Source organism: Ornithorhynchus anatinus, chromosome 17, assembly GCF_004115215.2.
Source record: "Ornithorhynchus anatinus isolate Pmale09 chromosome 17, mOrnAna1.pri.v4, whole genome shotgun sequence".
NCBI classification, from domain to species: Eukaryota; Metazoa; Chordata; class Mammalia; order Monotremata; family Ornithorhynchidae; genus Ornithorhynchus; species Ornithorhynchus anatinus.
Window position 1 is genome coordinate 8989630 of NC_041744.1, and position 25049 is coordinate 9014678.

Consider the following 25049-nt stretch of genomic DNA (forward strand, 5'->3'; position numbering starts at 1 on the left):
TGAGGCAACGTAAATATAGGTGCTTAAATGGTTTGGATTCTAGGGCATAGGCCACGTAGAAGGGACAGGGAGTAGGGGAAGAGAGGACTTGGCCTGGGGAGGGTTTTTGGAAGAGATGCCAGTTTGCTCTTGATTAAATGTTCTTGAGGTCAGGAGGGAGGACAGATGGGTAGGCTGGGCTGGGGTAGGGTGAGCAGCAGGCTGGAGTGGGGGGGTTGGGGGAGGAGAATTAATAATGTTGGTATTTGTTAAGCGCTTACTCTGTGCAGAGCACTGTTCTAAGCGCCGGGGTAGATACAGGTTAATCAGGTTGTCCCACGTGAGGCTCACAGTCTTAATCCCCATTTTACAGATGAGGTAACTGAGGCCCAGAGAAGTGAAATGACTTGCTCACAGTCACACAGCTGCCAAGTGGCAGATCCGGGATTCGAACCCATGACCTCTGACGCCCAAGCCCGCGCTCTTTCCACTGAGCCACGCTGCTTCCCAGCAGAATTAGGCTGGAGTGGGGGCAGTTGAGGAGGGTATCAAGCTGGGCTGGAGTTTGGGTGGGTGGGGGCAGCAGGCTGGGCCCAGACAAAGCCAAGATGACTCAGGCCCACAGTTTCCAAGAAATAGCCTGAAGGGAAACCAGACTAAGTCTAACGGAAATCAGACGGTGGGCCTAATGGCTGATAGGATCCCCTTGGCTTCTTGTTTCTCTCTGGCCCTCTGGTTTCCATAAGACCCTCCCTAGTGGGGGAGGGGAAATGCTGAAGGAGTGTGCTGCAGGCAGAGCTTGTCTCCCGGGAACTGCCGGCGGCTGCCACCGAAGGAAATGGAGAAGGGCTTTTTTTATTTAAAAAAAAATGTATAAATAAGGTGGGTGGGAGGGGTTGAGTGGTGATTCAGGGACAGGTCAATTGGGAGATTCTGTTTAGGGCCCTCGTATGTGTGCATGAACCGTTTAGAACAGAGGTTGCCCAGCTTGGTTCGACCAGCCAGGGGGTCCTGGGCGTCTGGCGTTGAATTCATGGCATACAGAAGAGATTCAAAATAGCATGCAAATGACCGTCTGTCATTTGGGAGTCAACAACACTGACACTTTTTGTAATAGAGTGCCTGTCTTTTACACAGCATCACACCTCACCAGTGTTTCCTGACCCTGGTACCTCTTTTAACCCCTCCTCTCATCACACCCCAGTTTCCACCCCTCTCCCTCAGGCCCTGGGGTCCCCAACTCCTGCCTTGCAACATTGGCCGGGCCCCACCCCCCTCGCCCAGAGCCCTGCCCCTTGGCCCGGGGCCCCGCCCCTCCTTACCTGCCCGGGGCTAGTTGGCGAGCGAGTCCGCCTCTCCGAAGCAATTAGCACGAGGAGTCCAGCCGGCTCGACGCTAATGCGCTTTCATTAAGTGGGAGCGATCCTAATGATAATAAAATGGCACATTTAACATTCAAACATTGAGCGGGCTTCTGAGCGAGAGTGTGTCTCCCCGGGATAACAGCTCCATCTTCATAAGGACCTGACAATGCACCTTAATGAGGCCCGGACCTGGACCTCGGCCCTCCGGCATCGGGTGGAGCATGAGGTTGGGGGAGGGACGGGGGGGGACCAGAGGGAAGGAGCTGGAGGACTTGAGCTGAAGAGAACCAAAGCCAGAACACTTGACGGAAATTGAAGACATTGGCCGATTCCCTTTCTGAAACATAGGTTCAGGGAGGGAGACTCTGAAGGCATTTGATTACAAAAAAATAGAAACCCAGAGGTTAAGTTGACCATCCCCCTGCTTCCAAATAGGCTTTCTGGAACTGGGTCCAAGCACTCTGAAGACTCTTCCCAATCTTAAAGATACCCAAATGAGGAATTTTTGTACAGTATTTGTTAAGCACTTCCTATGTGCCAGGCACATTATTAAGCGCTGGGGTAGATACAAGTTAATCAAGTTGGACTCAGTCCCTGTCCCTCACAGGGCTCGCTGACTTAATCTCCATTTTTCAGATGAGGCAACTGGGGCACAGAGAAGTTCAGTGACTTGCCCAAGATCACACAGCAGACAAGTGGCAGAGTTGTGATTAGAACCTAGGTCCGTTTGACTCCCAGTCCCATGCTCTATCTATTAGGCCATGTGGCTACTACTAGATCCCACAGCTTCCCTCAATCTCATTCCTGGGTCTCCCTCACCTGACATCTGGTAAGTTCTCCCTATAGTCTAACTTTTGGTCTGGGGCCCCCTGGATCCTTTGATCTCTCTCTTTCTCTCTCTCAGAAGGGGGAGAGAATTAGAATAGGGAAAAGTGGTGGTTTGGGGACTCTCCCATGACATCAATCTGGGTGGCATGCCTTGAGGCAGGCAATGTCGAAACCACCTGCAAAGGAGAAGCTGCCCAGAGGGGTCCTGGGCCGGCTCTGCCCAGGGCAGTCACAGCCTGGCCTTGCCCGGGCCGCAGAACCGGGAGATTCGAAATGGCGCCAGGTCCTGGGATGGATCCATGCCCAGGCTGAGCTCACACAGGAACTTCCCGACCAGTGGGGACAGCTTGAAGCCGTGCCCTGGTGGAGGAAAAGCTGACATCAGTCCCCAGCTCTACCCCCTGCCATCCCAGATGCCACCCACCAACCTCACCATCCGCTGCTTCTTTTATTCCCCAGGCCCCTTGGGCTTCATCTGAACTCTTTCAACACCAGCTTCAGCCCCATCCTTCATCCCAAATGTAGGGGATTGCCCTCCTCTAGCCCTCTTGGCCCTTCATTCCCTCCTCGCTCCCACCTGAAGACCTCTCTGGGCTCCCGACCTCCAGGCCTCTCTCTGCCCTCACCAGAGAATCCCGCTCCAACAATGATGTTGGGATGAGTTGGGTGGCGATCCAGGATGAAGTGTCCATCTGGAGTGTTCTGGGGGGAAGACAATAGGTTAGGAAGATAGCCTGTGGGGACATGGAGGGAGAGTCACAGGGGTGCCGGGAGCAGGGATGAGATGCAAGGTGGGGATTGGGATGCAAGCTCTGCAAAGGGTTAAGAAGACTGGGTGACTGCCCAGAAAGGGGGCAAACATAGGTCATGCTGGCAAACATAGGTCATGCTGTCCCCTGGTGCCACTATGTCAAGAGCCCCAATCGTAGCTCTGGGAAGTGGAGACCCAGAGAGGTTAGTGACTCACGTGAGGTCACACAATATTTAGGGTTCCAGAAAAAGAAGCCGGGTCCCCAGCCCTCAGTCCAAGGCTCAGATGCCCCCAGGCTTTGCCTCTGAAAGACCTGATTCTGGACTTGCCCGGTCCCTGGCCCCCAGCCCAGGCCCCTCACCGTGTACATGCAGCGCTCCACCACCGCAGGCTCAGGCTGCAGGCCGGGCAGGTAGTCCCTCACAAAGTCACTGAGGATCTGGATGTCAGAGGTCACCAACGGGCAGTCTGGCTCCTCAGGGTCTGCCTCATTGCCATGGTGGTAGCAGACCTGGCACCCAGTCAAAGCAATGAGAGTCTGGTCCCTGCCCTTCTGTTGCCCCCTACCCTCCTCGCTCCCTGGGGCTGATGGATGGGCAGGAAAGGATTAGGGGATGATATATGCCCCTTCGGCATGTGGGTGCCTGAAGGCGTGAGTCAACAGGAACTGCTAACTGCCACCACGCTGCCCCTGGCCCCTGGCCAGAGCACCAAACCCAGAGACGGTGCTCGCTGTCCATGTCCAGACCAGGTTAGTGAGGGTAGAGGCTGGCAAAGGGCATCCAGAGAGCAGCTGGGTTCCCTCGTGGTGCTCCCAACCCCCGGCCCCTCCCACTCACCTTCACCAGCCCCGGGTACTCCCCTGCAGGCAGCCCGTAGATGTGGTGGGGAGCTGGGCCCGGGTTCACCCCCAGGAAGCAGGGAAAACCACCGGCTGCCCCATAGGTGCCAGGTTCCTTCTCCCGCCAGTAGCACACGTTGATGCGAACAGTCTGTGGGCAGAGGAGGTGGAGGGACCAGGTGTGCGCAGGGAGGGAGGGATGCTCCAGGTCTCCCGCTCTCTGGGGAGCGGAGCGTCTGAGGGATGAGGCAGGGGAGAACTGGTCGCCCAGATTTAAGTGGGACAGTCCCCAAGTTTCAGGATCTGTCGTTCTAATAACAGCATTATGTGTTTCTTTGCAGCCTCCTGTTGCTCGTGCAAAGCTGAGGATAGGTCGGCAGAGGGTGTCTGGCAGAGGGATTCCGTAATGCTGTCATCCGCCACCCTACCTGGCCATGCTGGGCATGACTGTTTGGACCCCACCAGGCTCTGCCCAGCCTCCACTGACACTCAAATTGCCTCGTCTCTCGTTGCCCTGGTGGGCCTTGAATGCAGACAGAATGGGGACTGAGGGCGGCAGGCCTGGGGTGATTTTTGCCCCATCTCCCGTCTGCCCCCTGCTGACCCAAACTGATTACCTGAAGAGGCAGCTTGAGTCCCAGGGGAAGGAGAAGGCGGTTGGTCCAGGGTCCTGCAGTAATCACCAGGTTCTTGGCGTGATATGTCCCGGAGCTGGTTGTCACGGTAACCGGGAACCCCGGCTCTATCTCCAGCACCTTCTCCCCGTCACGCACCACGCCTCCCAGCTGTCGGACTGCATCCTGGAAGGGGCAGGAAGAGGAGAGATGTGCCCACCGTCTGTGGGTCTGGAGATCCATGCCAGATCCATTGAATGGGCAGAAGAGAGTGCCCCAAACCTGTCATTAGCTTCCCAGACTCACTGGAGCAGGGGAATGGCGGGTAGCGGGTTGTCAGTCCAGGGCGGGAGCAGTCGGGGGTGGGGAGGTGTCAACATTGGCACCCGGTGGGCGGGAAGGCCTGGCAAGCTGGGGCTGGTGGGCCCCCTTGGCGGAGCCTGAAGGGAATAGTTTTCTCGTGCCAGGATTGCAGGTCCCTGCTGCCCTCGTTCCTCCAGCTGGGAGCCTAGAGGGGCCCAGCCCTCCCAGGGCCACCGGGTATCACCTGCAGGGCCTTAAGGGCTTTGTCTGCGAACAGCACGCCCCCGCTCTGCTCCAAAAGCCCCTCTTCGCCCCCTGGCACCCTGATCCCAGGAAAGTGCCGTCGCAACTCCTCCGGGGGCAGGGCCTGGTGGGCAACCCCGTGCTGGGCCAGGGAGTCCCGCATGGCCTGGAACTCGGGGTTCTCTGCTCTTCCCAGCAGCAGCAGCCCCGTCTGCCTAGGAGAGAAGCAGTTGGGAAAGGGCACTGGAGTCACAAGCTTAGGGAGACTTAACCGCTGACCCCAAGGCTCCCTGCAGGCTCCAGAGCATCAGGACCTGACTTTCAGGACCCCGGACACTCAGAGGAGGCCTGATTTGGATGTGGACATCCAAGCTCCCACAAACATTCCTAACCCGTTCGGGGATCTGACACCTTTCTCCCCCTAAAGATCCTGTCCTTCTGCTCTCCTCTCTCCCCCTCCCCTATATCTCCCTTTCTCTTTTCTCTCTCACTCTCTCTCTCCCTTCCTTTCTCTCTCTATCCCTTTTTCTCTTTCCCTTTCCTCTCTTTGTCTTTTTTCCCTTTCTCCCTCTTCTTTTCTCTATCCCTCTCTCCCTTTCCATTTTGTCTCCCTCTCTCCCTTTCCTTCCTTTCTCCCGCTCTCCTTTTCCTTTCTCTCTCCCTCTCCCCCTTTCCTTTCTTTCTCTCTCTCTCTCCCTCTCTCTCTTCCCCACCTCCTTTCCCCTCTCTGATGTCTGTTTCACAGTAGCTCTTTCTAGTTCTATGCTTCAATCTCCATCTCTTTCTCCGTATATCTCTTCCTCTACCTGTCTCTCGCTCTCCCCCGCCTCCTCTACTCTGTTTCCCCCCCACCCCCTCTTTCTCTCTCTCATATCTCATCCCCCTTCCCTCCTCCTCCCTCTTTCCCAGCCTGGTTTCAAACAGGCTCCGAGCCCAGCGGCACAGAAGCCAAACCCTGTTCTGGCCCCACCCCTTGGTGCCCAGTGACTGCCAAACACCCCCCGGGCACCACAAGCAACGTGGTAATAGCCTGTAATGGCACAGCACGGGTATTACACGCTTCCGAATCCCACATTATCCGGTCGAGGGATTAAAGGGAAGAAGGGCGATGGGGGGGAGGGAGGGAGGGACACAGAGGGCCCAGGGGCTGGTGTCAGTACACAGAGCTGCGCAGCGAGCACAATCCATTAGCCATGGCCCCTGCCCACCCTCGCCCTCAGCGGGCAGCTCCCTCTGCGCCTTCCAAGCTCAGCAGGGGAAAGAGGCTGCGGAGATGGAACCAACAAACATCTCCAGGGTTGGCAGCTGCCTTGTTTAAGTGGATGCCGGGTCAAGGAGAGCGCCCGGGTGTTTCCTTGGACAGGGGACATTAGAGAGGGAGCACCGACTGCACAGGGATCCAATAGAGTGCCCACTCCGGGGGGCAGTGCGTAGGGGCTCCTGGTCCTGTGGTCAGGCAGGGTAGGGGGCCCCGGGGTGCTGGGCATAGAATGAGCTTTGCCCATTACTGTATGCCCTTGGAACTGCCAGTCTATGCAGTGAAATTTAGGAGGAACTGAGGATTGGGAAGGAGCAGCAGTGTGGCCTAGTGGAAAGAGAACAAGCCCGGGAGACAGGGGGTTTGGTCTCTAATCCCATCTCCGCCACTTGCCTACTGTGTGACCTTGGACAAGTCACTTCACTCTTTGTGCCTCAGTTTCTTCATCTGAAAATGGGGATTCAATATCTATTCTCCCACCTTCATAGACCATGAGCCCCCTGTGGGTCAGGAACTATGTCCAAGCTGCTTATCTCATACCTTGCGCTTGGCACATAATAAACGCTTCACAAATACCACAATTATTAGTGATTAGAAAGAGATGAGCCTATATTGAGCTGGAGGTGGGGAGGGGCCCAGAACTGCCAAGCAATCAATCATTAGCATTTATTGAGCGATTACTTCGTGCAGAGCACTCTACTATTTACTACTCTTTTTAACAGAATTGGTAGACAAGTTTCCTGCCCACAACAAGCTCACACTCTAGGGGGGAGACAGACATTAAATATGTCAATTTTGGATATGTACATAAGTGTGTGGGGCTCCAGAAAGGTGAATGAAGAGAGCAATCTAAGTGCAGGTGTGTTGTGGAAGACGAAATGAGGACTTGGTCAGGGAAGGCCTCTTGGAGGAGATGTGCCTTTAATACCAAGAGATGTGCCTTTAATAAGGCTTTGAAGATGGAGAGAGTAATTGTCAGATAAGAAGAAGGTGAGAATTCCAGGCCAGAGGCTGGATGCGGGCAAGAGGTCAGTGGGGCGATGGATGAGATTGAGGTACAGTGAATCTGTTGACTTCTCACTCTACCACCTTCCCTCTGCAGTGATCTTCCTCACTTACACCCTGCTGCCCCTGCTCTTGCAGGAGAAGCGAAGGGGGCAGAGCCCTCCGGGTTCTTGAGCCACCACCCTGAGGGGGCAGGGGCAGGAGACTGAGAGGACACAGCTAGCCTCAAAGCCCTGGGTTTGTGCTGGACCACAGTCATTCAGTAGGGGAACTAAGGGTGCCAGGACTAGGAGCCCCCTCCCCCGACTCCCCATGGGGGTTTTCTGGCCCATCCTCTTGCTTCTGGGCAGAAAGATATCTCCCTTAGGTCAGATCTCAGAGCTCTCCAGAGAAGCAGTGTTGCCTAGTGGATAGAGCATGGGCCTGGGAGTTAGAAGGACTTGGGCTCTAATCCCAGTTCTGCTACTTGTCTGCTGTGTGACCTTGGGCAAGTCACTTCACTTCTTTGTGCCTCAGTTCCCTCATCTGTAAAATGGGGAGCCATATGTGGGACATGGACTGTGTCTAACCTGATTATTTTGTATCTACCCCAATGCTTAGTATAGTTCCTAGAACATAAGTGCTTAACAAATCTATAAAAGAAAAATCCAGTCCCTGGGAGTAACTCTACCCCTTCCCTTCACAAGCCTCCTGTCCAATCTTTTTTTGGGGGCCCGGGGGAGGGAGAAAGCCTGGATCTCGTCCGTGCCATAGAAATGGCTGATGTCCCAGGGATAGGAAGTGCTCAAGGCCCAGCCTCCCTCAGGAAGGGCTCTGGTTCCAGGCGGATTTCTGTCCTGCATCTCCCCTTCCCTCTACCAGTTTCCCACTCCAGGCCTGCCCACGCTAAAGGCGGGTCAGGATGATCCAGCCCTTTCAACTGCTAACTTAATCCATGCCAACTGCAGGAGATTAAATCCCCCATAGTACAGGAGACTGCTACCCGCTGGTTGGCATATGCCAGCAAGTTGCCTTGCCAGCTCTACTGACTTCAGCCCAGACCCACCGGGATCAGGTAGCTTTCTCTGACTTCTCCCATCAATCCTACTTCAAGCCCTGATACTCTCTAGGGATCCCTAATCCTGCTCTCCACTCCTGGGTGACATCTAGTGAGGCAGGAGGTAAGGTGACAGGGTGTCCATGGAGTGGCTAGTCAGTCAGTCATATTTACTGAGCACTTACTGTGTGCAGAGCACTGTACTAAGCACTTGGGAGAGTACAATATAACAATGGGTTATAACAACATAATAACTGCTGGGCAATGCAGAAGGTGGGAGGAGCAGGGGTTTTGGTGCTTTTTTTAATAGTATTTGAGCACTTCCTATGTGCCAGGCACTGTACAAGCACTGGGGTCTTGTCTTGTGCTGTCGGGTCATCTCCGAGCTATAACAATTCCAAGGACACATCTCGCCCAGAATGCCCCACCTCCATCTGCAATCGCTCTAGTAAACTCTGGGGTAGATACAAGATAATCAGGTTGGAACCAGTCCATGCCCCATATGGGGCTCTTAATCCTCATTTTACAGATGAAGGAACTGAGGCCCGGGGAACTGAAGTGACTTGCCCAATCTTACACAGCGGACAAATGGAGGAGCTGGGATTAGAACCCACGTACTTCTGACTCCCAGGCCCACGGTCTTTTCACTAGACCATCCTGCTGGGGATATGGGGCCCGAGAGCTGCCTGCCCTAGATAAGCCCAAGACAATTGGGGAAGAGCTGAGGTGGCCCAGAAGGGTCTGGCTGGGCTCCTGCAAGGTTTTCTATCCCTGAGTTCTCTTCATTCTTCACCCCAAAACTCTGGCAGCCCAGAACCTCAGAGGCCTGGAACTTCCATAAAAGGAGGCAGCATGGCCTGATGGAAATAGAATGGGCCTGAGAGTCAGGAGACCCAAATTCTAATCCCACCTATGCCTCTGGTCTGCTCTCAGACTTTGAACAAGTCCCTGCTCCAGTTTCTTCATCTGTAAAATGGGCATCAAATATCTGTAATTATCATTATTGTATTTAAGTGCTTACTATGTGTCAAGCACTGTTCTAAGTGTAGATATCCCTTAATCATTCAGTCATTCATTTGTATTTATTGAGCACTTACTGTGTGCAAAGCACTGTACTAAGTACTTGGAAAGTATAGTTCAGGAATGAAGAGAGAAAATCCCAGCCAACACTGGGTTTACAGTCTAGAGGGGGGGCATAGTCCCTGTCCCACATGGGGTTCACCGTCTAAGTAGGAGGGAGACAGATATAGAATCCCCATTTTACAGTTGAGGAAACTGAGGCACAGAGAAGTTAAGTGATTTGCCCAAGGTCACCCAGCAGGCAATTGGCAGAGCCAAGAGTAACATGCAGGTCCTCTAACTCCCAGACCTCATGCTTTTTCTACTAGGCCACTCTGCTTCTCCCACCTTCCTAAATGGGAAATCCCACTTGGGACCTGGACTGTGCTTGAGCCCAGAGTAACTGCCTAATGAAACAGTGTTACTATCTGCGCTGGAACACAGCCACCCTGACCCCGCAGGGCGAGGGGGAGCCCACCCTGGCCTAGGGGTGGCCAGGTCCTTGGGAGCTCCACAGAGCTTTGCCAAGGCCATGGTTCTCCACAGAGGACCTGAGGGAGCCTAGAGCCTGGGGCTGGTTCTAGGGAGGAGCATTTCACGGACCCTCCAGCTTCCCTTCCTGAGATGCTGCTTCCCCTCCCTGAGTGTGGGTGAGGGCACTGGGGCTCCCAGCTGAGCACCCGGCCTGCGGGGAAGATGGGGTCGCAGGTGGGGAGAGACGTGAGCAGGTACTGGCCGCAGATGAGCAGCTTCTTCACACACCTGTGTGGAAGAATTGGAGATCAATCACTCCAGGCTGGGTTGAGCAAGCTTCCCTCATCCTTCCTCGGCTTCCCCTCTGCAGGATGGAGAGGGAAGGATTGACAATCACTTAAATGCTCATTTCCTTAATGGTTCTTCCTCTCTCCCAATCTACAGCCCGCCTGTTCTGTGTCTATGGCCGGCTTGGCTGGACCGAGGAAGGAGAGGTAAGAAGGGGTGGGGGCCGGGGCCCAGGCTCTGCTCTAGGAGAGAAGGGGGCGCCTGGCTCATGTGAGTTGGGGAGCGGGGAGGGGGGCTGGCATCTCTTGAATGGAGATAGATTCCAGGTCACCCCCACAGGTGCAGGAGGGACCTGGGAGCGATGGGAAGTGGGGCGTGGGGGAGCTGCGGTCTGGGAGAGGTTCAGGAGCTTCATCATTTGGGGCTTTGGGAGAACAGGAGCCGCCCCGAGCACTGGGGATGGGCCGGGCGAGCACCCATGAAGCAGTCTGGAGACAGTCCTCCTCCGGCTCTGAGACCGTTACTTGTGTCCGGGTGGAGACTAAACCCAAATTAGGCCTGAAGAAAAGGAGATTGATGCCCAAAACAAATCAGTCCAAGTGGAAATGGGTTGAAGTTGCAGCATGAGAGCTTTAGGTTAGATTAAAGGAAGAACTTCCCACGAGGGAAGGGTGGGAGACAGGGGAACAGGAGCATGGGAAAAGGTGAGGGGATTGAAGGCTGAAGGGTTGGGTCTTGTCTGTCCAAGAGAGTTTAGGGACAGTCATAAGGGGAGGCAAGGGCTTGAATGAAATGGTGTTTCCTAGTCCGGCTTCTGGAATACTCTGAACTGTGAACTCGTTGTGGGCAGGGAACGTGTCCACCAACTCTGTTATATTGTATTCTCCCAAGCGTTTGGTACAGTGCTCTGCACACAGTAAGTGCTCTGTAAAAACGATTGATTGCTCCAAGAGCCCTCTGACCAAGCCCCAGCACCCCATAGAGTAATGAGAATTTTCTACCCTATCCTGCACCCTACAAATAATTTATTATTATTATTATTATTATTATTATTAATGGTATTCGTTAAACACCTCCGGTGTCAAACACTGGTATTGAGTGCTGGTGCAGATCCAAGATAATCAGGTTGAACATAGTCCCTTTCCAGAGGGGAGTCTCCCTCCAAAGGGGAGGAGGGAGAATAAATATTGAATCCTCGTTTTACAGATAAGGTAACTGAGGTCCAGAGAAGTTAAGCGCCTTGCCCAAGGTCACCCAGCAGACTAGTGGAGGAATGGGTATTAGAAGTCGGGTCTCCTTATACGCTTTCCGTTAGGCAGCGCTGCTTTATTCGAATGGCAGATGTTTCTCTCTGCGCCCGCGGCCCCTTTCTCCTTCCTTCCCCGAGTTCCAAGCCCTCTTTTCCTCTCTTCTCCTTTTCAACGCCTCGTTCCCCTCTCTCCATCTCCCCTCCTATTTCTTCCCCCCTCTCCCTGCACCTGACTGGGTGCTTCTGACACACTGCCAAATCCAAGCCCTCTCCACCTGTCTCCCCACGGGCAGAGCTCACCGGCCCCAAAAAGCAGCAGCCCCCTTCGCATGTAGAGAGAGAAAGGGGCCAGTTTCGACCACTGTCCATCCTGACAAGCTGTGCTTATTTACTTTGGCGTAGGGCGAGCTGGCTGCCTCGGGTTGGGATAAATCTGCAATTAGCTGCCCCGGTTGTATTTGCATAATGGCTTTCGCATTGTTCTTAAGCTAATGGTGTTTCTGCAACACAACGGCAACCTCTGTGCCTCCCGGCCATTAAAGTAACTGCCGCCCTGTGGGGCCACGGAACCAATTTGCAGGGCCCGGGGGAGGGATACGGGGTGGGAGCTCGCCTTGCACTGAGGAATTTGGGTTTAGATTCCCCCTCTCGGCCCTGCTTTCTCAGGAAAGCAAGCTTGGGAAAATGCAGGTTAGGTCTTCTCCTTGGGAAGCCGGGCTTGGGCTGGTAAAGTGTTTGCAAGCGTGTCTGCGGGGGGAAGGGGCGAGTGGAGAGCCGTATTTCCCCTCGGTGGTCGGGGGTTTCCAGTGAGATCAACGTCTACGGGCAAAACCCTAATAACACCTGGAGTTTGCACCCTGTTTTTCTCTTTCCAAAGGTCCGCTCCCACCCCGGGATCAGATGACCAGCTGGGAAGGGGCAACGGAGGACTGTGCAGAGGTGGGGCGGATGTTTCCATTCCAGTCCTAGGAGCTAAAACTGTGGGTCCTCCCTTTTTTTAATGGTATTTGTTAAGCACTTATTAGGTGCCAGTCACTGTAATAATAATAATGTTGGTAATTGTTAAGCGCTTACTATGTGCAGAGCACTGTTCTAAGCGCTGGGGGAGATACAGGGTAATCAGGTTGCCCCACGTGAGGCTCACAGTCTTCATCCCCATTATACAGATGAGGGAACTGAGGCACAGAGAAGTTAAGTGACTTGCACACAGTCACACAGCTGACAAGTGGCAGAGCCGGGAATCGAACCCGTGACCTCTGCCTCCCAAGCCCGGACTCTTTCCACTAAGCCACAAGCTAATCGGGTTGGACACAGTCCATGCCCCATGTGGAGTTCGCAGTCATTTAATCCTCATTTTACGGATGGGGTAACTGAGGCACAGAGAGGTTAAATGACTTGCCCAAGGTCACACAGCAGACCCGGGGAAGAGCCGGGATTAGAACCCAGGGCCTTCTGATTCCCTATGCTGCTCTTGCTCGTAACTCTTCAAGACTGTAAACTCGTGGTGGGCAGGGAACGCGTTTACAACTCAGTTATATTGTACTCTCCTAAGCACTTAGTGCAGTGCTCTGCACACAGAAAATGCTTGGCAAATACAATTGATTGGTTAGGGTGGGTGGCTGGCCCACTTGGTCTGGCTGGGCCTCTTTCCCCCACCCAAGGCTCTGCATCCCACATTAAGAGCCCCTTTCAGCAAGACCCACCCTCCCAGCTCCCAGTGGCTCACCTGCACAGCTGGGTGCCCGCCTCACGTTCCAGCTGTGCCCACAGCTGGTAGCACTGGCCCATCATCCTTGTGTAGAAGTCCTCGGGGTACACCTTCCGGATGATGCGGGTCTGCCCGTGCGAGCTGCCTCGCGAGTGAGGGAGGGGGAACTGGGGGCAGAGAGGTGGACTATTAGCCCTGCCACCCCACCTCCCTCCTGGCCTCCGTCCCACATGTTTCAGTGCCTCCTCTTGTTTCTGGGCTTCACCAGGCCAGGTGAGATGGGGCTCTGACCTTTTGGGGGGCCTCAGCCTAGGGGAGTCCCCTGGCCCAGCTCTGTCACTCCTCCTCCTCCCCTCCCATCAGCTGATCATCAGCCCGAGCCCTGGTGGTGCCCTTTCCAGCTCCTGAACGTGGTTGCTGGGTGGGTCTGGCAGGATCGATCCAGATCCCGGCCTCCACAGTGGGAAAAGCTAAGCAAAAACCCTGGCAACCACAGTTAAGGCTGAGGGTTCGATTTCTCATATCCTCCTCAAGCCTTCGGTCTGAGGGGCCCCTGGGGCTTGGCGCCAGGAATGTCTGCGTGGCGCAAAGGATGGGGTGATCCAGCCCCCTCCTGCAGAGTCCTAGTGTGGAGGGAGCTAAGGGTCGGGAGGGGTCGAGCTTCTTTTGCCCCTGATCCTGTAGGATGGGGGTGGGGATGGCTTGTCTCCCTTGGCAGAAACCCCTTCTTTGTGCCTAACCTAATTCCTTCCTGTTGCAGTTTTAAATCCATCCTTCTTGGCTAATTACCTAACTTTAGGAAGTTTCTTCTGTGATCCACCCTCCAGCTAACATGCCCAGGGGAGGCAGTCTGGCAGAGTATCCAGAGTGGGCACCGGTAAAGGAATAAGCCCACCGGGTCCCCAACCCAGCTTAAATGACTTCAATAATAATAATGTCGGTATTTGTTAAGCGCTTACTATGTGCCGAGCACTGTTCTAAGCGCTGGGGTAGACACAGGGGAATCAGGTTGTTCCACTTGGGGCTCACAGTCTTAATCCCAATTTTACAGATGAGGTAACTGAGGCACCGAGAAGTTAAGTGACTTGCCCAAAGTCACACAGCTGACAAGTGGCCGATCCGGGATTCAAACCCATGACCTCTGACTCCAAAGCATGTGCTCTTTCCACTGAGCCATGCTGCTTCTCTAAAGCAGAGAGCATATTTTTCTTGCAGCTCCACGAGGGCACTGGGCAGCATGGACTAGTGGATAGAGCGCAGGCCTGGGAGTCAGAAGGACCTGTGTTCCAGTCCTAGCTCCGCCACTTGTCTGCTGTGAGACCTTGGGCAGGTCACTTCACTTCACTGTGCCTCAGTTACCTCATCTGTAAAATGGGGATTAAGACGGTGAGCCCCATTAGGAACAGGGATTGCGTCCAACTGAATATACTGTATCCACCCCCGTGCTTAGTACAGTGCATGACACATAGTAAATGCTTAAAAAAAGCCACCGCTGGGATCACAGGTGCACGGTGCCCAGGAATGGACACGGCCCAAAGGTGCCAGCACCCTCCACCCCACCATGCCAGGACCAACCACTTTTTCCTTCAGCTCTTCTCAGCCCTCCGATTCAGGACCAGTTTCAGGGCCAGCTTGGGGAGGGTTGGTGCGTGCATGAAGCCCAGGGGAGGGGGGCTTCGGGAATCCACACGCACAAAGGAACAGCTCTGGAGTCAAAGAAACTGCAGGAAGAGGCCAAGGATGCCCCGTGAAACCTCCACTTTCAAAATTAAAATCTCTCACTGAAGACCCTGTCAAATCCAGGCCCCTGCACCCCCTCAAATACACACACACTCTTACTCACTCACTCCTCCCCTCCCAGCATACCTACCCCCGCCCCTTCCCAGACCTTCTCTGCCCAAGTATCGTGGCTTTCCTCTGAACCCGGCAGAGGCACCATGCCAGGGCCCAGAGTGGCAGAACGCCCCCTTGCCGCCCCTCCCCTCCCCTGTGCTCAGCAAAGCCCCCTGGGCTGGTTAAGACTGCTGGGTAATGGAAAAGGTTTTTCTAATCACTAAAGCTCATTACCAAGGAAAGTAAATCACTAACGAGTGCAGAAGTGTTGGAAACAGAACGGAATGGGACAGCGAGCACGGTGTCAGGAGGCTGCGGGCTCCCCTTGGAGACGATGGCATATGTGTGTGTGTGTCCCCGTCCCTGACCTCTGACCCTGAGAAAGGGGCTGAACTTTGGAGAGCTCCCGTTAAGAGCTCCTTTCCATTCCCCAAGGAACGGGAATGAGGGGAGAGTCACGAGCCCTGTACACTGTGAGCTCCTTATGGTCAGGGAATGGCACTGTTTACTGTTGTATTGTACTTTCCCAAGCGCTTAGTACAGTGCTCTGCACAAGGTAAGCACTTAATAAATACGATTGAATGAATGAGTGGTGTTGGTGCACTGGAGGGGGGGGGGGTTTGGGAACCCTGGGCTTGAGGGACAGGAGTGGGGGGCGGACAGGGTCACCCCAGACAAATGGACAGCATGACCCCGTGGAGAGAGCACAGGCCTGGCACTCAGAGGACCTGGGTTCTAATTCCAACTCTGCCACGTGTCTGCCGCGCAGCCTTGGGCAAGTCACTTCACGTCTCGGTGCCTCAGTTCCCGCATCTGTACCACGGGGCTCTGAGACTGTGAGTCCCACGTGGGACATGGATTGCGTGCAACCTGATTAGCTTGTATCTACCTCAGCGGATAGAACAGGGCCCCGGCACATAATAAGCACTTAAGGAAACCCATTTAAAAACAAAAAAAAAAAACAACCCTCCCGTTACCAGCAGCTCAGACTTGTCCTAGGTCCGGGCTGCAGCTTGTGCGGTGGCTTTGTCCTCGGTCTCTGAGCTGTGGGTGGAGATCTAGGCTAAGGGGGGAGGGGAAGGATAAGGGGGGAAGGGGACAGTTCCTAGGGCTGGAGGAGGGGTGGGGGAAAGAGAGGAGGCCTTACCTGCTCCAACAAGAGAACTTCTTTCTCCCGCTTGGCTAGGTGGTAAGCAGTGAAGGAACCCTGGATCCCCGCCCCTACCACGATGGCATCGTAGAGAGCCCTGCCAGGGGCACTGGACACTGCCATGGCCCTGTTCTTCCAGCCCCGCAGTGGAAGATCGCAGTCAAAGTCCAGCTTTCACCCTGGCCAAAGTCTGTTGTTCCCACAATGCCCTGGAGCCGCGCCTCCCTCCCCACCCCCCGCACCCCTCCCCACCCCCCGCACCTCCCCGCCCGCGTTCCCCCGCAAAGCAGGTCGCGGGGTCGGGTTCCGGAGCCGGGGACACGGAGACGAGGCCTGGCTCGGCTCCCAGCCTCACCCCTGCCTCCCTCCCTCTTTCTATTCTCAGCTCCATCATTGTCATGCAAATGATCCCTTCCTGTGCCACCTTCCTGCCTCATTATGATCTTTGTCTCGGACCGCCGGCCTTGGAATTTCAATACCTTCAAGACTCTGGGCCTTCTGGCTCCGCCCTTGGTCCTTCTCAGTCTAATTTCGGAGGAACTGGGCCGGCTAAACCCCCGCCCCCAGCTCCAGATTCCGCCCTCTGTATCTGCCCTCTGGTTCTTCTGCCCCGTCGGTTAGTCAGGGTTCGCTTTGCCCCAGGCCAGGGGGGCCGGCCGGACTGGCAGCGCTGCGCAGCTGTGTGCCCATGGAGTGGGATGTGGAGGCAGGCGGGTGGGTCACTGTGGAGGAAGGGAGGAGGGAAAGGGAGGGTCTATCTTCATCTGCAGCCCCAGGGAGAGAGAGGGCTGGGCAGTCAAGCAACTGCTTTTGACTACTGTGACCACCTGCTCTGCCACCTGCTCAAAAGTTCCTCTGCTGGAAGAGGGCAGGAGACATGGAACCGGGGCAGAGGGCACTCTTCTGACCTCCCTCATTTTCTCCCCACCTCCTCAGAGCCCTCAGATGGGCATGGTGAGTAGCCAAGACTAGGGGATGGGCCCGGGCCTGGAGTCAGGGCACTTGGGTCCTAATCCAGCTCCACCATTCGTCTGCTGTGTGACTTTGGGAAAGTCACTTCACTTCTCTGGAACTCATCAGTAAGATGGGGAATAAGATACTTTTCTTCCCTTTAGATTGCGAGCCCCCTCTGGGACAGGGACTGTGTCTGATCCGATTGGATTATGTCTGTCCCAGCACTTAGTGTAGTGCCTGGCACATAGTAAGGGCTTAGCAAGTATTGTTATTATTATTATTATTACAGATGGGCCTCTCAGCCCTATGTTGAGCTGTCCAGCCTCAGCCTGTCAACCCCTTCCTTCTGCAAAGAACTATAACTTGGTGGTGTGGGGAGGGGATTCCTTGGTAATTAGGCTTCGCCTCCCCCAGGCAGGAGGCGAGCATAGTCTGATTGGGGTCGGGGGGGGGCTGGGAGGGGGCATTCAAAGCCACAGCCCCATTGAATCCTTGGGCCAACAGGGCCTCCAGGGGTTATTTCATCCAGCCTTCTGTATCAGGCAGGATGGACCTAGCCCATATGGAGCTCACCCCTGGACAATTGGATGGTGCTACTGGTCTCAATGAACCAGGCCTTCCCTGGTCTAACTGCAAGCCCTCCTACTGCAGGGAAATTCTCATTTCCTCTCCTTGCCCCTTCAGCAGACTGTTTCTACACACCATCCCCTGAAAGATGATTCAACCTCCCTGGGTTCTCTCAACGGGTCAAACCAGGCCAAAATGAACTTCCCCCAGAGTCCAGCACTGGGGAGATGAAAGTGTCGCCTTGATCTCAGGGCTGGCCTAGCTGCAGAAGACTGGGGCGCAGACCTCCTACTTTCCCCACCAGGCCCCCTGCTCCATGTGGCCATCCAGACTGGGGGCAGCCAGCTGGCTCATTGGACAATACACCTGGCACTCCACAGGCTGGCAAGGGGGCAGGGGCAGTACCTCAGAGTCCAGGCAGAGTGAAAACCTGCAAGGCACCAAAAGAGGGGCAAGGCCCTGTTCTTCCCTCCCTCACCTGCTTTAAGCACAAGATCCCAGGGTGCCCAGGCATGGGGCCCCAAGGTCAGTGGACCTGGGCACAGAGACTTCCCCCCAGGCTCTGAGGCTGGGGTAAGGCTGAGACCCAGAGGATGGCCCTCTCCAGTCTCTCCAGTCTACTGCCCAGCCATCCATCTGGTCCAGTTGCCTGACCAGCTGTGATTTGCCACTCACCGTCTCCTCAGCCCTATGCCCCCTTCCTTCTGTCCCTGGCACTGGCAGCAGCAAGTTAGCGGTGTCAGAGAGCTAGACGGCAGATGGGCAAAGGTGAGCTCAGTACAAGCATGCCAGGTACGTGCATAAGCTCGTTATGGGTAGGGAACGTGTCTGCTAATTCTGATACATTGCATTCTCCCAAGCATTTAGTATAGTGTTCTGTACAAAGTAAGTGGTCAATAAATGCCAATGATTTATTGATTGCCAAGAGTTTAGGGCAGGAGCCTTCTAATACTACGATTACAACAAGTATTGCAATAACTATTAAGACTTCTACAATTACAACCTCGAATTCGACTTCTACTATTACTTTTACGATTCTTATGACTACCGAGACTATTCCCTACATCCCGGAAAGGCCATTCTCAAGTAGTCCATGACAATGGACTCCTCGGGGTGCAGTATTAACCTGGGCTCTCTAGGGACTCACTGGACGGTTCAGTTTCATAAGACGCCAAAGATCAAAATAGCAAGGGTTGTGTTCCTAAGAAACTAAAATTCCTCAATCAATCAATTGCAGTTAGTGAGTGCTTACCGTGCGCAGAGCTCTGTACTAAGTGCTGGGGAGTACAGTTATAGAAGAAGCAGCGTGGCTCAGTGGAAAGAGCACGGGCTTGGGAGTCCGAGGATGTGGGTTCTAATCCATTTGTCTGCTGTGTCACCTTGGGCAAGCCACTTAGTTTCTCTGTGCCTCAGTTACCTCATCTGTAAAATGGGGATTAAGACTGTGAGCCCCACGTGGGACAACCTGATTGCCCTGTATCTACCCCAGAGCTCAGAATAATGCCCGGCACCTAGTAAGCTCTTAACAGGTACTATAATAATTATTATTACTATCAATTGGTTGTCACATTCACTGCTTTCCTGTTCCAGGGTCTCTGAACCTGGGAACCCTACCAAAATGGCGTCCTGTCCACCCCTCAGCCCCCTCCCAGGGTGGGAGAGAAGCTGCCCACATCATCCCCTCAATCCCCTCCCCACTCACACGCTGGAATCCGGGATGGAATGGAGATGTCAGAGGATCTGGGGGGAGGGGAGAGGGGAAGGAGAGCTTTAGCAGATTTAGAATTCCTCAGAAGCTGTCTGACCCATGGCAAATGACAAACTAAATTAGGGAGAGTGCGGGGAGATTAACTCCGGGAAAGCCTCCTCCTTGGATTTCTTTACATTTCGAATGGACAGAGAAATTTATCTCTCCCCTTATTCCGGAGCCTCGAGGCTAAAATATTGACAATTTAATTGGTTTGGGTCAAAGAGAATGCGGGTCTCGGGGTGCCCCCTCGCCTTCCCCTTCTCACTTCTCTCTTTCTTCCCTCCTTTCTCTCCCTTCCCCCCTTTTCCCTGCTTCCAACTTGTCCCCCTTTTCTCTCTCCCCGCTCCCCACCCCCGAGCCGCCTCCTCTCTCTTCGCCTCTCCCCTCCCCATCTGCGGGAGGAGGATTCAGCACCAGGACCAGAGCCTCTGCTCGTCTCCAGCTCCGCGCTCCCCGACCCGCGAGGCCGAATGCCCCCTCCCCACCGAGTCCCGCACTGGGGATCGGGACCCCCGAACCTCCATCCCCCGGACCCCCCGAGGATTATGAAGTCTGTCTTTACTTTTCAGCTCTGGCACCTGGGTTCCCTCCCTCCCAGTAGGCCCTGACAGGGGCTCCGGCCCCATCCCTTCTCTCCACATTAGGACAGCTTGGGGAGGGGGCTGAGACGACCCCAGCGGAGAGGCCTCTTCGTCCTTGGCAGACCGGACAACGGGACGACTTGGAAGGAGGCTCTATAGCCGGTGGGAGGTGGGAAAGAGGACAGAGAATGAGGAGGGGGAGAGGAAGACGACAAGAGGAGGAGGAGGACGGCAGAGAAGAAAAGGGAGCAGGGGCGGCTGTGGGGGAGAAGGGGAGGAAAGGGAAAAGGGAAATCTAGGCTGAGGCGAGGTGGAAAATGCCATATAAGCTTGAATATTACACCATTTGAGTACCGTATATACCGTATATACGCCACAAAGACAGTCTGCTTGTGAGGTACTGAGCGCCTTTACCTGGGGTAGGCCTCAATCAATCTATCAATCATATTAATTAAGTGCTTACTGTTTGTAGAGCATTGCACCAAGCGCTTGGGAGAATACAATATAAAAGACTGGGTAGACACATTCCCCCTTTTAGTACAGATATTCGAGATGAGCCATAGACCACCCCCTCTCCCAGCCCCTTCAGGAATCGTTATAGCACCCAGGAGGAGTGCTATAGGACCATGTGAAGATGGAAGCAGGAAGCAGAAAGACTGAAGGTTAGACATAAGGAAGAATTCATTGACTCTGGAGGGTGGCAAATTCTGGAATGGGAGAAGGAAAGAGAGAGAAAAGTCCTGGATCCTTCTCCCCTGGAGATGCTTAAGTACGGTGGCATTTATTAAGATTTCACTCTATTGTAAACAGTGGGGTAGAACATTACTTAATGGAAAGAGTATGGCCCTGGGAATCAGAAGACCTGTCAGCTCCACCATTTACCTGCCATGTGGCTTGGGGCAAGTAACAACTTCTCTGTGCCTCGGTTCCCTCTTCTACAAAACCTAGGCTAAGCACCCCTTTTTCTCAGCTCCTCCTCCTCTCCTCATCGCCACGACTCACTCCCTTTGCTCTACCCCCACTCCCCATCTGTACTGTAATGTACTGCACTGTAGTCTCGCAAATGTTTAGTACACTGGTCTGCACACAGTAAGCTCTCAATAAATACCATTGATTGATTGATTGATTGAATGATTGATGTTCCCAGATCAACTGCAGTCCATCCTCAGTTTCCAGTTCCCAAGCTTAGGCTTAAGCTCCCCGTTGGGAAGTCCTTCTAACTGATCCATCAATCAATGGTATTGACTGAGCGCTCCCTGGATGCTAAGCACTGTCAGAGTGTCCACCATCTACCCCCATCCGTTTTGCTCCAGCCTCTGCCTCTTCACCTCAATGGTCAGAGGTCTCTAGCATAGAGATGGGGAGCTGGTGCTTATCTGGGCTTGGGTCAGCAGGCTTTCCCACCGCCAGGACTAAAGTCGGGGATGGAGATGAATGGAGGTTCTGTTTAGAGGGTCTGTGCTCGGGTCAGCAGGCACCCCACCTCAGGCCTTAGGTGGGGGATGGAGATTCCACTCAGCGGTTCTGGATTTGGAACAGCAGGCACCCCCCACCCCAAGGCCTGAGGTCAAGGACAGAGATGGACAGAGGCTCTGCTCATCAAGACTACGCTGGTGCAGCAGCTCTGCTTAATCCTCCCGGCCACGCAGGCTCAGTGATTTGCTTTTATTAGAAAATTTAATGAAAAAAAACTATATGAAGCCCTTGCCAGAAAAAAAAAAAGCAGCTAATAAGATTTCACACCAAGTGTGGCGAGAAAAGAAAGGGGGAAAGAAGCCCATTAGGAGTCAGATAATGAGATAAATGGAAGACCGCAGGGAAGATAATTTTTGCAGACTTGCTGGGTGGTTGTAAAAATTTTAATTTGCTGAATTCTCTCTTTTCTCTCAATCTCTCTAACCGTCTCTTCCCCTTCATCTCTCCGACTCTATCTCTGCCTATCTGTTTCTGTCTCACTTTATCTCTTTCTGTCTCTGTATCTTCTCCCTGCTTCTCTAAATGTCATTCTGTTTTTCTCTCCCTCCCTCTCTTTCTCTCTCCCTCTCTCTTTCTCCTTTCTTCCCTCATTTATTTTCCTTTCTTTCCCAGTCTGGGTTCAGGTCCTCCTTCTCTGAATACCTTTCTGACTCTCTCTCTAGCTCTGTCTCTATCTGTCTTTTTCTCTCTCTCCTTCCTTCCCCCATTTCTCTTCCTTTCCTCCCATGTCTGAGTTCAGATCCAGTCTCTCTTTGACTTGACTTTGAGAGGTGAGAACACAGGGAGGCAGGATCCAATTAAAAGCGTGAAAGAAAGGCTAAAGAGCTGCCAGCCAGTCAGGACTGGGAAGAAGGAAGGGGCAGGGAGCCGGGAATATCCAAAATGAGAGGTAAGGAGGGGACAGGAGGGGGCAAACCCCAAATGAGGAAGAATGAGGGACCCCCCCCCGGTGCTCCCACAAACGACTTCTTTGAGTCTCCTGCCAGCCATGTCTGTGTCTCCGCTGCAAAGCCGAGTGCCACTTCTATGGGAGGTCAGACTCGAACAGAAGGGCTGAGGGCACATGGAGGGTACATGGCACCTGTGCCATTCTGCCTGCAGGAGAAGCCAGCTGGCTATCATCCCAGAAAGAGGTCAAAGTTCAGCAATCTCCACCTAACCTTTCCTCTGCCTTTCATTGGACAGGATATGCTAACCCTTCTCACCCCTGTCCGCAGTGCCCTGACCTCTCCTCTTCTAAGGAGCAGGATTCACCCCACCCTATCATCTAGCTCCACTCTCTCTCTCGCAAGTGCCTTTGAAAGTCTAACCACCATCCCTCCCACTCTGGTGGCAACCCCATTCTTCTGGTTCAGTCCCAAAGGGAGATGGATTCTCAAAAGCTGAAGCGGGCAGAATTGCAGCATGGCCTAGTAGATAGAGCCTGGGCCTGGGAGTCAGAAACACCTGGGTTCTAATTCTGGCTCGGCCACCTGACTGCTGTGTCACTTTGGGCAAGTCACTTCACTTCCCTCCCTCTGGGCCATCCCTCTCCCTCCCGCTGGGCTGCCTCCTTTGCCTCAGTTACCTCATCTGTAAAATGGGGATGAAAATTGTGAGCCCCATGTGAGCCTGGACTATGTCCAATCTGATTATCTTGTATCTCCCCCAGCATTTAATATAGTGCCTGGCACATAGTAAGCACTTAACAAGTGCCATGAAAAAGGGGGATTGGCCAGGCCTATGGCAAAGGCACTGAGGACAAGGTGCAGCCAGAGCTGGGAGGGCAGGATGACTGGCTCTGCCTCAGTTTTCCCCTGGGAGTCCTAAAAGGCAAACCCAAGGAGATGAGATTCTATGAGTTCTGTGGAGATAAGGACTTTCACCCTTTCACTGAGCATGGGATTGGGAGTCAGAGGATCTGGGTTCTAATTCTGGCTCTGCCATTTGTTTGCTGTGCAACTTCACTTCTCCGTGTCTCAGTTTCCTTCACTGTAAAATGGGGATTCGATAACTGTTCTCCCTCCTACTTAAACTTTGGGATAGGGACTCTCTCCAATCTAACTTGAATCTACCCTAGCACTTAGAACAGTACTTGACCCACAGCAAGCACTTATTGAATACTATCATTATTATTATATGAGAAGCAAAATATGAACTTTGGGTGTAACTCCAGAGACTGTCAAGATGGGAGGGGCTATGTTCAGGCATGCCTGAAGGCAGAGGGATGGATGAGATGATGTGAAATAGATGACCTTCCATCACTACGAATATGCCTTTTTTTCCTGTTTTCTCTGGTTCCCCAAAGGCTCATCCTTTTTCAGCTTCTCTCATTGCTCACCCAACTCCCAGCCATGCCCCACATCCTACACACACCGGGACTGCATACTTTCTGGCTCTCTCCTCTTCTCTCTCTCTCCCTCCCTCAAGGGTGCAGCTGTCTCCCCAAAAGGATGAACGTGCAGGAACAAAGCCTTCGAGATTCACCTTGCCAGGCTCCCCCTTAACAGCCTCGGGGAGTAGGGTCCTGAGGGGGAACCCTGAGGGTCTTCAGGTCTGTCACCGGGACCTGGAGATACCCCTCCCCTTAACCCCACCCAGCCAGACACCTTTAGGATCCAGGTGACAGTCATCTGGTCAATGCCCAACACTTGGGAGCCTCTTCTAGTCCCCTTTCAACCCAGAGCAGGAGCCCCTGCTCAGTTCACAAGGCTTGACCTGCAGCAGGAGGGATGGACTGATGGAGGAGTGGCACCAGGCTGGCACTAAACTGGTACAGAGCTGGCACTGGGTAAGACACCAGGTTGGGCCTGCCGTGATTACCATTACAGTGGGAGTGTGGGGAGACAAGACTAACCTGGCAGGCTTTCAGGGCCCGAGCATCCTTCAGCCACACCAGCCAGAGTGGCCAATTAGAGTGAGTGACTATGATCAATGCTCTGGCAAAACATTTTCAGTCTCTCCTCCCCTCCCTTTCTCCCTTCCTTTTTCCCTCCCTCCCTGCTTCTCACTATCTCTTCTGCTGGCTCCTCCCTGGGCTCCTGCCTGGGTTTGTGTCCGGGCTTGTGTCCAGGCTCCTGTCCTGGCTCCTATCCTGGTTCCTGCCCTGGCTCTTATCCAAAGCTCAAGCCCTGGCTCCTGCCTTGATCCTACCCAGACTTCAGCAGCCTGGCTTAGTGGAAAGAGCGCTGGCTTGGGAGTCAGTGGAGATGGGTTCTAATCCCAGCTCTGCCACATGTCTGCTCTATGACCTTGGGCAAGCACTTAACTTCTCTGTGCCTCAGTTACCTCATCTGTAAAGTGGGGATTAAGACTGAGAGCTCCATGTGGGACAGGGACTGTGTCCAATCTGATTAGCTTGTATCTACCCCAGTGCTTAGAACAGTTCTTGACACATAGTAAATGCTTACATATACCATCATCATCCTGCCCTGGCTCCTGCCCAGGTTCTTGTCAAAGCTTCTGCTCACACTCCCGCCCTGGCTCCTGCTCTGGCATCTGCCCCGGTGAGGAGCTGTCCATTGCCCAGGGTGGTGCACTGGGCTGCCAGCAGTCGTGGCGGTTGTTTTGGAGGGAAGCAAAGGTGTCCTGGGGCAATTCATTCTGCCGGGCACCAGCTGGAAGCATGAGCTGGCCCAGGTGCCGAGGGCCTAATGGAAATCAGGCAGCGGGCCCACTGGAAAGAGGGAGGGGACTAAATCAGACCCAGGCAATGGGCCAAATTGAAATCGGGCAGAAGACCTGATGGAAACCAGGCAG

General features: G+C 54.0%; 1 protein-coding gene and 1 long non-coding RNA gene across 4 annotated transcripts; one reads left to right on the forward strand and one right to left on the reverse strand.

Moving 5' to 3' along the window:
• Positions 1-1368: 1368 nt before the first annotated feature.
• Positions 1369-16124, reverse strand: PIPOX (pipecolic acid and sarcosine oxidase). Of its 3 annotated transcripts, XM_007672564.3 has the most exons (9): positions 15981-16047; positions 14576-14721; positions 13019-13167; positions 4925-5138; positions 4381-4563; positions 3762-3914; positions 3284-3433; positions 2798-2873; positions 1369-2531 (listed from the first exon to the last, which is right to left on the reverse strand). In XM_007672564.3, the coding sequence occupies exons 3-9, from the start codon at positions 13081-13083 to the stop codon at positions 2401-2403; spliced, it is 972 nt and encodes a 323-aa protein (XP_007670754.2). In that variant the 5' UTR covers positions 13084-13167; positions 14576-14721; positions 15981-16047; the 3' UTR covers positions 1369-2400. The 3 variants fall into 3 exon arrangements, with proteins under 3 accessions (XP_007670754.2, XP_001510684.2, XP_028938021.1); XM_001510634.4 differs by lacking the exon at positions 14576-14721 and having other exon boundaries at positions 15981-16124; XM_029082188.2 differs by lacking the exons at positions 3284-3433; positions 14576-14721 and having other exon boundaries at positions 15981-16124.
• LOC114817838 lies at positions 9807-16107 on the forward strand. The gene is made up of 3 exons (XR_003765705.2): positions 9807-10249; positions 12170-12231; positions 16020-16107. It is a non-coding gene; the product is annotated as an uncharacterized LOC114817838 (long non-coding RNA).
• Positions 16125-25049: the final 8925 nt, after the last annotated feature.